We start from the raw sequence: 11956 nt of genomic DNA on the forward strand, positions 1-11956 counted from the left end.
CAAGAGATTGTTCACAGGTCTTAAGGCATTAAATGTTTGCACTCAGGGTAGTTCTACTTCCAAGTGTGTGTTTTCTCAGATGGTCTAATAGATGGTGCAATGAATTTGCGGGGGGGAAGGTGTGGTGGCAAAGAGATGATATCTTGCATTTCTCTTCTCACCATATTTCTCCTGGGCACCAAAGTTTTTCTCTTACAGAACTTGGCTTGGCCAAGGTAAATGGAATATGGTTCCTTCTGGGGCTCATCTAGTAACAATACACCAGACATTGGTCTGACCACAAGTAGTAAGCATGATAAATCACAGAAATTGAACCTCCTTCCCATGTGGCACTTCCAGCTTCTGCCAGGTGGGGATTGTTGGATGGACTTGAAACATGAGCTCTTGAACCCCTCCACTTCATTGATGCTGGCCTGATAGGCCGTGTTTTAGTCCCATGTGAATGCAAGCTTTGGTGATCAGCTTGCACTGTATTTAGCTGATGAATAGACAGCACTATCTGAAGTACTGTAGTTGAAATTTCCCTACAGGGAGAAATAACCTCTTGTTAGTCTTTCTCTGGAAGAACAGGGAAAAAAAAGATTTCCTTAGTAACATGACTTGCCGAAATTATGGGAAAATTTAGAATGCTGGTTTGAGTGAATTCATAATTTATAAGGAATTTAAAATGTTCAGAAATATGTATAGGTTATCCATTCCTTTTAAAAGCCATCTGTGGGAATTAGGTAACTCTTCTGTCAAATCAGTAATAAAACCAAACCTTTTGTTTCCAAACTCACACTATGATGTAATGCGAGTATTATAATGAGATGGAATCTTCCTCTCCATTCAGTATACAAAAGCATGATAAGGTTCTCTATATAAAACTGATTTTTTTCCCCCTCAGTTACGCAGTGGGCTGAGCTGAGTTGCATGCCTGTCTATTTTCCTGACTGGAGAATGACTATGCACAGCTATAATTTGTTGGGGAACTTAGAGGCCTTTTAGGGCTGTTTACTCTATTTAGGCTAGTGTTATGCAGTTTGAGCCTGCAGTCCTGTATATGAAAGGCATAGCTTACCATAGTCCGATTTAGCAGCAGAGTGCTGACATTTTTCAAACCAGCCCTAGGCAGTTGAGTAAGCAGCCTTTAAGAGAGAAAAAGAGTGCTGCTTCTCTTCTGATACCCTGGGTAGCCCCTTCCAGCTCCTCAATGGCTGTGATCCTTTCAGCAGTGATTACCAGCTTCTAACTGTACTGGCCTCATTTGCTGAGAGTAGCCCACTAGAGAGGGGTGCTGGGTGTTGGCTGCTTCTGACGAAAAAGTGGTAGCCAAGAGTTGGATGAGAGTGTTCTTTTGAGGTGCTGGAACATGTTTGCAGGCAAAATCAGATGGAGAAAATGCAAAGAAAAGAAGCAGAAATTACAGAGATTTGCAGCAAGAAAATGGCAGAGGATGCTGAAATGAGAAAGAGAGACATGGAGAAGAACATAAGAGAAGCAGAGAGAGAAAGAGAGAGTCAAAGTGGAGAAGATGATGAGGCAGAGAAGAGGAGAGAATAGCATTCTTTTTTTGGAGATACTGTAGGTCTTATAACCACCCAAAGTCCCAACTTGTTAGCAATGAGGAGGTTTCAAAAGGTACGGTAGTTATACATACATGTATGTGCTAGAGAAGAGGAGTGCTTTTCAGACATGCAGATGAGGGATTCTAGAAGAAATCAATCTGGTAAACTCTGGGTTATTTTTTCCTCTTATTCTTAAAAAAAAATTCTATTCACTACCATGTTTGTACAGCTGGCCAGCAGCAGACTGTAGGGCATCATCTTATTTAGAGAATTTTCTGGCAAGACGTTTTAAAATTGACAACCACAGAATTGCCCCTAAAGATGCAATACGAACAAGATTGAAGGGAATTGGCTTTTAAGAAATATGTTTACAGTACGAGGTGTGAGGTGGGGTCATGCTTACCTCCTCGTATTTGCCCAATACATTCGCTCCTGCACAAGCTTGGTAAATGTTTCTCAGACTTGTACACGAAGAGGATTTCCAGTGAACACTGCTCTTTTAATACCAGAATATAATTGAAACAATTGAGAAGCAGCCTGAAAAGCCTTATATAAATTGTTCAGTTTGTGATATAGTATTATTAAAAATGCCGGGTTTATTTTGGTCAGTGACATTTGGGTTTAAATGGTGAAGAAAATCTCTTCAGAAAAACTAAATTGTCAACTAACCTAGAATTATAAGCATTGCAGTATCTCCAAAGATTTACTTTTCGTTTAATAACTATAATTATGTAATTAGCTTTATCAGTAGCAGGCAGTAATTAATAAAAAGTCTTTGTGCAGTCTTTGCTTTTAGCAAAGACCATTTTCATCTTGCTGAGCAGTAGAATTGCATTACAATTGATTTCGGTTTTGCAGTATAGATGGATTTTAATGACAAACATCAATATTGGAGTTGTACTGGTTGTCTTTTGGCCATAATTTCCACTAGTTTATCCCTTTTCCCCAGGGACCAACACAGCGACACGTCCAGATAATCATGGAAAAGCTATTGAGGACAGTAAATAGAACAGTAATTTCCATGGGACGCGATTCGGAGCTCATTGTAAGTGTCTCCTGACGTAAACTTAAAAATATCTTTATCACAACTGCTTTCACCCTCTGTAATAGGATTTAAATCCCTGGTGGTAGAAAGCAATCAAAGCTTTCTTTAACTGTCTTCTGTGTTCAGTAAACTGTAAAGTGTTCGCTTATAATTTATCTGTGTCTTACAATAGGGGAAGAAAACTCCTTTTTGAAGTGCTAGTGACCAAATGATGAATCAGATTTAGTGGGTATATATTAACTAAAAATAATTTGTTTTTGCATTTACAGATTATTAACTAGTTGATTTTTTTTTTTTTAAATAAAAAACTTTGGCTGACATGTCAGTCATTTGATTTGACAAATATTTACTTGAATTACTTTTAAATAATTATTTATGACACAGATGCCACAATTATGTAGACAGCTGTCAAATTTACTGTTTGTATACTGAAGCAAAGACTGCTCCCACAAATCCTTACAAATAATAGTCATTTGAAAATAATGTGCAACATTGGAGAGTATATTTTTATATCTTAGCAGTGGAAGTGTTTAACTCTTGAAGAGGGCTAACATTTTAGTTAACAATTGGTTAATGTTTGATAAATTATTGGTTAAAAATTAATAACAAGCAAACGTAATATTACTATTTTGCTTATTAAGCCATTTATATGTTTTGGGACAGATGTCAGTCTTGACTTCAGTGAAGCTGTGCTAAACAGAAGGGGGATGTGTGCGTGTGCATCCCTTAATTTTTCTAAAAACCTTTATCCATTATCCCAAATATAGGATGATTTGCAGCGTAGATGAAAATGCATGTAATTTACATCTAAGCATGCATTTAAAGGATGCATTCATTTAAAGCTGTGTATCAATTCTGGAATAATTATTTTATTAGCAACTTCAGAGAGACAAATTGAGAAAGATCATGAAATGCATTCCACCAGTGTGCACAGACACTCTTCTGCCTTTGAGTCGCTTCTTAAACTTCCTTCTCCAGGCTGGATTATGTTATTTTTTAAAAAAATCAAAATTGACTGTGTTCTGCATTAACCTCTTTTCTTCTATTTATCTTCTTCCCCTAATTCTGCTCTGTGACATCTCACTCTTTCTACTTCCTGTCTCCGGCCCCTCAAACTATCCTCTTGATCCTGTTTATTCCCGCTCTTGTCGTTCACTCTTCATCTGAATGGTGCTTGGTATCCCTAAGCATGATAACACCTTCCCTTTCTCTTGCCTGTCTAACTACCTGCTTGCCATCTTGTCAACTACTTTCAAGCATGCTGTCCCTTAAACATTTGTGTTATCAAAAGAACTGGTAAGAGATGATGAGGAATAATATTAGAGTAACTAATATGAAGCAATATGTTTTACAGAAAGAACATTTAATGTTGAAATATGAGGGCAGAAGGAAGTCATTAGGTGTGAATTTTGTATGTAATAAATTCTACGTTCCTTAACTTTATTCTTCACCTCTTTTTATTTATGCATAACCTTATGAGTAGATTGGGCACATAGGAACTGTCTTCAGATACTTCTATTCACCCAAAGCAGAACAGAAAAAACTTGGCACTAGTTAGCTCATCCCCCTTCTTTGGTGCAGTGAATTATATTTTAAAGTTTTTTCCACATATGTATACATATGTATTTTAACTGTGTATAACTGTATTATACCCACTGAATGTGAATAGCTTGAAAGCATTAGATTAAAAATGCTATAATTTTATGAAAGTTAACAACACTGCGAGTTTTTAAGGGGATACTTTACTATTTAAAATTCTGTGTATTTCTGAAAGTTTCACTAATCAACCAATAACAATTCACTCTTACTGTGTCAACAACATGGTTAAAATAAAATGCAATTAGTACTTGATATGTATAACCTTACTCTTCATGGATCAGCATCAGATCGAGAATTATGTATTATCTGTTTTTGTCACAGATAGCATTGTTGCATCTAGAATTCAGATTAAAGAATAGATCATAGTGGAGCAAGCAGAAGTTAAAAACAGATTCTAGGCAAAAGACTTTGTAAAGGGGTAATTTGGGTTATGGCTTTTTTTTAAAATACTATCTGTAAGAACATATAATTTATTTTTTACCCAAGACTATATAGGTATTTTAGTTCAAATATTTTCTTACCTTGGGGAATTCACTTAATATTTTAAAAAACTGTCAGCGCAGTACATATTAATATAAAATGACCTTATGCAAAGGTATTGGAAGATTTGCAATAATGCTAACTACTCCTTTAGAACAGGACAATATGCTTTAATTAAGATACCAGTTTGATTCAGCGAACATTCAGTCAAATGAGTACTCCTTATGTGAGCCTCTCTATGCCGGCAAAGGAATTTCATGTTTGATCAGTTGCTTGTAGTTGGCTTCCATTTGAAAAGAGTAAGGCAGCATAAACCCACAACTTGTAACCCCACTAGGGTAACAAGTCATGGGTAGGGATTTCTGTAAATAGTCCCGGAAGTGCCCCCCGCAGTGGCTTCTTTTAATGTTTTTCATTTTGCTGCTTGCCCCTCTCCCACCTGATTGGCAGAGGTGCCCCACTGCCCAGGCCATTTGCCACTGATTGCTGGGGAAGCAAAAACTGTGGCATATTTAAAGCCTGCATATAGGAATGTAAGACAGTATTGTTTTGTATAATTTTTGTTACAAATAGTGCCTTTAATATACGTAGCTTATATTCTCTACACATTTTTTAATTTAAAGAGTGTGTTCTCTATCCACACTGTGCCCAGGTGCACATGTTCTTGAGAACTTTGTGTTTTGGATATCAAGGGGGATTATGACTGAACTCAGCTATTCAAGATAGAATGCAGTTGCTTTGAAACACAGGTAATAAACTTATGTTCATATTTTTAAGCAGTGTCTTCAAGCAACAGGATAGAGAGCATTAATATAACAAGAAAGTAGTGCATATTATTTTGCTCTTTCAAGAAGATATGTAACTCAAAAAATAGTTACTTTGTTTAAAATTTGTTAATACTTGGTTTTGCTTTAAACTTACTTGAGAATTTATGAGTATTCGAAAGGTACATTTCCTCATTCTTTTAAGATAATGATCAGGTTTAAAATCTTTATTATGGTTATGGTAGTTATCAAATATTTTTGAGATAAATGCTGACAGTAAACTGCTGTTTTTTACAAAATGGTTGCATACATTGATCTCCAACATATGAGGTACACTGCTAGAATGTGTAAGCTACAAACTTGCAGTTGACAGATGAGTATAGTGATATGTTTTAAAAAGGAAAAAAAACCATTGGTGTTGAATTTGGAACTTCAAATATTTAAAAAAAAGAAAAGAAAAAGAAAGCTTTGAGTCACGAACTGAAAAAAGGGCATTAACCTGTTTCATTTTAGACATGTTTTTATACCTCTCACTTTTGCTTTAAAGTTAAATTTGGTTTGTTACTCTTTTTTTTCTGCCAGTATTGTTTTTTTTTTTTTCCACATGTATAGTAAGGATGGAAGAAACTTCAGCAGAGAGCTAAACTTACTACCCAGAGGTCTACGTGGATGAAATTAGACATCAGCAGTGATTTCCAGGGACAATTCAGTGGTGGAAGTGGCAGGGGAGGAAGCAGTGTGTGGGTCAAGGAATTCTGAAGATTTCCTATATAATTAAGTCTTAGTGTTACAACCACCGCAAACTTCCCAGCCCATAAAAACTTTATATAGATCTCTCCGGGTCCCTGGTCAAATTACATGTTCACTTTGTCCCACTAGTGTTGAAAAGGCTCAGTAGAAGAATTTGGCTTGTATACTTGAAATTCAGTTAGCTTATTCTTGAATTTTCTGTTTTATCAGTTTGGGCTGCTTACAAACTGCTTACAGACTTGGAAAAAACAAAGCAGTACTTTACTGTCAGCTTGGTGTACCCCCTGTGCCAAGTGCAGCACATGCCCAGAAGAGGAATTGCATCCGTTTGACCTGGCTTGGCCAGCATCTGTATAGTTCATGTACTTCAGCAGGGCTTTTGGCACTTTTCTCTAATAGCTGATTCAATCAGCTATTAGATAAAAGCACCAAAAAGTGCCCCCTAAAGTGTGGGAGCTACACAGACTCTGGGCAAACTGGGTCAAACTGACGCGATTCCTCTTCTGGTAAATCTTTTTTTTTCCCACATCCGTCAGCGGCCATAAATTTTACAGATAGATAAAAATAGTCTATAGTGTGTTTTATCTACATTCCTAAAGGGCAAGATTAAGATTAGGTTGACTGCATCCTGGTGAATATAAGCAAAAGAATTGTTGTTTGTGCTCAAGTTATTATTCATGATAATGACTTGTTTGTTTTAGCCTGGGCGATTTATAAGAAACGTGCTGCTTCATATGCAGAAGAACATAATGGTATTGGTTTCTTTTAGCTTGGATGCAAGCACAGTCTATTCGCTTAATCGGCTCTTTTAATTGAAAGTTGTGAAGTTAGATACTCTACCATACAAAGTGTAATTTCTAATTTAAAACAGCAATTAGTTTTACCACACTGACTAGTTTGGGATATTTCTCCTTGAAGTAACATCATTTTACACAGATTTTTTTTAAAGTTTAGTTTACTCCTATGTGTCAAATAATGTGAATATTAGTTACAGTGTGGTAAAGCTAAAGGCAATTCGTATCAATTTATCCTTGACACCCAGAGGTGAAGAAAATTGAGTTGTTGTTAGAATGTGAAATGGACAATGATTTTCAAGATAACTATGGTCTTTTATAATAAATGAATTCAGTATCAGTCTCCAGCTTAAATCTTATCAAATCTCATTTCTTACAGCCTTTTCTCATTTTATTCCTTCTGTTCATACTTACTTTACCCACACTATTATTTTATTTTACTATTTTATACTTAAGGTTACAGAAAGAAGTTGCCTTTGATTGTACCTTAAAAATGGGCTGACTTAAATTAAAAGTAGACCTTGATTGTCCTGTAAATATTATTGAGAAGTGTCTTTGTATGTTACACTTCATACCTGTCAGCAGATCAAATACTATTCAAAAAACCAAACAGAATGTAAAATCCCAAATAAATCAGAAAGAGCAACACAATTTGTTTACAGCATTTTCTAGAGGTCAACTGTTTTGGTAAACAGTAGTCATACAAAGCCATATGAATATCTTGGTAAGCTGTCAGCATTCAAATGAAATCTGTTTTTGTGCAGCCTAATGCTGGGTCATAGGTCTAGGAACAAAGATTACAGGTCATATCTCGAGAGTGGGAGACCATATCCTGGAAAGCCATGACTCTGAAAAAGTAGTAGGGGTTCATAGTAGACAAACATATTCAACGTGACCTTCCTGGTGGAATGCTCTAGTAAAAAGGGGTATTGTGCTGCTTGAATGTATGAACAAGGAATAGTGAAAAGGAGTGGGGTGATGATCTTGTGCTACTGCTGATACTGGAACTCTGCAGCACTGTTCTGGTATTTTACTTCTGAACATGAATGTTGCAAAATTGGGGAAGGTGCCAAAGAGAGACCACAAAAATGAGAGCTGAAAAAAATACCGCATAGCAAAAGACGTAAGATATATGAGCTGTTACTTTACTAAATGGTGGATAGTAGACTAATTTATGGAGTAGAGAGATGTCTTCAAGTTGACAAACATATCAGGTTGACTTTTATTAGTACATGTTTAGGATTGTGAATCCAAAAAAGATGACAACGCTGGCAGGGAAATACAGTACTAAAGGACTGCATTAACCTATGGTGCAAAAAAGAATAATAAGAACAAAGGTCTGGAAGGGAGGGCTAAATGAATTCAAATGAGAAATATTGCTCAGTTTTTAACAATGAAGATTAAATGGTTGAACATATTGCTAGAGTAGATTCTCCTTCTCCTGAAGTCTTCAAGTAGTGATGCCTTTGCTGAGAACATGCGATAGTGAAACAAGTTACTGATTGGCCTCAATGCAGGGTTATCTGCATTCTAGTCTTCTGATCTTAAACTCTATGAATGACAATGTGCAGTGAGCTCCGAATTCTTAAGCAGAAAGTCTGTAGTGTCACTGTCTATATTAGGCTGTTACAGTGTGAAAAACAGTACTTGCATGCGGCACCATTTACATTTTCCCACTCAGACAGATTTCAGATTGGTTGCTGCAAGCTATTGTTGTAAAAATTAAGAGCGGTATTGAATAATTATTATGATTTTTGTTCCATCATTACTATCAACCTTTTTATGTACTGTAGAGTGAATAACATCATGAATGCAGCAAGTTGGTACAGTATAGGCCATACCCATTTTTTATCACAGCAGACTGCATTCACCTAAATAAATTGGCAGCATATTTTCAGCAGTTCCAATTAATTTAAATAGGCTGCAGTCATACTTTATTGGTGCTGAAATAATGCTAAGAAATGCTTCAAGCCTTCTGCTTTATCCCAGTCTAGCAGAGCTATGTACATACTGCTATTATATTATTAGTGGCAATCATCGTTACCAAATTCACACAGTAGTACATGCTGTGTGCTGTTACACAGATGCTGTTGAAATAATGCAATTTTAACAGCTTGCTTGCTTTTAAAATGCATGTGAAAAATTTATCTTCCTTTTTTATGTAATGCACCATTAAAACACTGAATGAAATTAAAGAATGCATAGGTAGTTATTTTGCAGCATCTGAAGCAAGAAGAAGAAAACAGTTTGTATTTATGGTGTGTTTTTCCAATTTTAATCATGATTTTTTTCACTTTATCCTAATTTTCAAATATTTTTACAGTGATTAATTTTAAGAAAGCAGGTAATACTTACATGTGTGTCCTAATAATCTAAAGACAAAGGAATGTCATTTTTACTTAATGGGAATTATGCAGTATTTGGAAAACATTGTCCATTGTAGTGTGAAAACAGGAAGTAATGTAAAAATTACTGCAGTACTTATTAATTAGAAAGTTATTAAAACATGATATGGGAGAAATGCACAGAGTAAATTAGTGTCTGAGAGTGCATGAAATTGGCAATGAGTTTAGCAGCAAAAATATGCACCCTACCATGTTAACAGCGCTGATGAGTTTCCTTTGTTATAATCTCATACCTGTATTTTATAATGTCTTGCATTGAGATGGAAGTAGTTCTGTGTCATTCAAATGTCCTATGTAACTAAAAGTTAGAAAGAATCAAAATATCCTCACATCTAAATTGAGCCTGAGTGTTCCTGAATGTAATACAATATGATACATTTTACACACTTGCAAAAACATTTTATTACAAATTACATTGTATGGTACGATATAACACAATACGTAATTTTAAGCAAGACTATGCATGTTAGCTTTTTCATTTTTAAAAAAATGTAAAAAATTAAAAATTTGCAACTTGTTTAAGAAAATAGTCTGAACATGTATAGAACACTGTGATAATGTTCACATTTACTTCTTAAATATTTCAGCCATGAATTCTTCTTTTTCCTTCTGAATGCTTGTATAACACTAGTTTGTGTATGGCACAGTAACCAAGCATAAAAACATTTCAAAGAGGTTTTTTTTTTTTTTTTGTATCAGTCCCTGCCTGCAAGAGATTTAGAATGGATTTGTGGGAAATTTTGCAAATTAGTGGACACTATTTTGTACATAATCCTAGTTGTGAGATGTTTGAGTTCTTTCTTTCTTTCTTTCTTTCTTTCTTCTTAATACACTCAACATCTCTATTTCCTTTGTATGTGTGAGGCTGTAACTTGTAGTTTATCACTGTTGTAAAATATTGAATACTTTCTGTTTTTCCTATTTATGCCCATATTTGAGGATTTTTGTTCTCTTTAGGAAAAAAAAATATCTCTATATACACATTTAATGCTCTGAAATATCTGGAATTTTTAAAACATGTAAGGTGGGTTATCTTGTAAACAGTTTTATAACTTTAATTAAAAACGGTATAAAATACATGAAACATTTTTTCCACATGAAACAATTGCACTTCCTTCATGGCACAGGATCACCTTTCTCATCCTTTATCTTTCACAAAAATATTTTAGTATATTGTTTGTTTATGTACAAGGTTTTGTAGCCCTCTTGAAATTTACTACAAAGGTGAGTTGTTCATTAAAGCATACATTTTGAAATAGATTTTTTTAAGTGGACATAAACAGTTTCACATATATTGTATGTTCTTACATTAACTTTCTAATGTTTCTTTCAAGACAAAGATCAAATCATTTGCCTCAGGTTTCTTGTAGAACTAATAGTACTTAAAATGGATTTGATGTAGAGATAAGGGAAAATAGTATAAATATAGACTCCTCAAGGTTTATTAAGTAGGTGAAGACGCCTCTGGTAGGGATTCATTTCTTCTACCTTTTTGCTGCATCTAAAGACTGAAAAAAATATGTCTGAATGAAGCACTGGGATATGAAGTTGCAGAACCAATAGCTTGTAAACCAGTTTGTCACATGACTGCACTACTTAAATTATTTGACAAAAAAGAGCAATAAGATTTCGACTCCCTACCATTACAAGAATTTTCCCACAAACAGTCATTCTAAATTAGGGCATAGTAATTACAGGAGTAAATATTCAAAGAAAGACTGCAGTGTGTAACAGAGCAGATTTAAAGTGTTCTTGTTTTTAAAAAGTCTAAGAAAAATTTGATTCACAGCTTTTCCCTAAGTGTGTTGGTTAGCAAGTACGATTAATATATTATTTAAATATAAATGATACTATGTTGGTCTGGAAACCCACCTTAGAAGCTAAGCTAAATAAGTAGCTTTTAAAATTGCAAGGTCCTTCTCAACTCATTAGAAAGCATAATGCATACTACAAAATTTCTCACTCCCTCTATAATACTATACAGTTTTCAGAAGACTGAATTACAAAAAGATACTGAATTGTGGCAAATGCCAACAATTTGTAATGTAATATTATCCGTCTTGTTTTTTCTTTTTTCAAATTCTGTGCCAGAATGTATCATTTTGGCCTTTGGGTACCAAAAGATTAAAAATGAGATCTAAGAAAGCTTGGTGTCCCATAGCTTTGACCCTGTCAACTTGCAGTGATTAAAGGCATGTCCTGACTTTGGGTGGTTCTGGCTGCTCGCCCTTTGGAAATGAGCAGTAAACTTGTCATAAGTCTGGCAATGAACATGACATTAAATTAGAGGTGTCAATATGTGATGCTGAGATGTCATAACTTGATTTAAGTCTACAGTACATGAAGGCAAATATACATAGTCACATCTTAGAGATTATTTATGGTCTTGGACCATTTGAAAAATTGTGCTTTCTCCAGGACATTATGTGCTAAAAATTGCACTCCCCCAATCCCCATGTATATGTAAAATTGAAGATCATTGCAAATATAAGTCTTGCTGTTTTTTTTCATTGATATTTTAAAAGCAAAAACAAAACAGGCAAAGCAAAAAAAAAAAAAAAAAAAAAAACCA

At 34.9% G+C, this 11956-nt stretch overlaps 1 protein-coding gene across 2 annotated transcripts in view; it reads left to right on the forward strand.

Moving 5' to 3' along the window:
- The window catches only part of DOCK1 (dedicator of cytokinesis 1), a 599368-nt gene that overhangs the window by 192189 nt on the left and 395223 nt on the right, over positions 1 to 11956 (forward strand). For both annotated transcript variants that reach the window (XM_019502991.1, XM_019502992.1), the window contains exon 27: positions 2497 to 2592. In XM_019502991.1, the coding sequence (XP_019358536.1) occupies positions 2497 to 2592 (96 nt within the window). The remainder of the gene's footprint in view (positions 1 to 2496; positions 2593 to 11956) is intronic.

The sequence above is a fragment of the Gavialis gangeticus genome, unplaced genomic scaffold, assembly GCF_001723915.1.
Source record: "Gavialis gangeticus isolate Ggan-Ray unplaced genomic scaffold, GavGan_comp1, whole genome shotgun sequence".
Taxonomy (NCBI): Eukaryota; Metazoa; Chordata; order Crocodylia; family Gavialidae; genus Gavialis; species Gavialis gangeticus.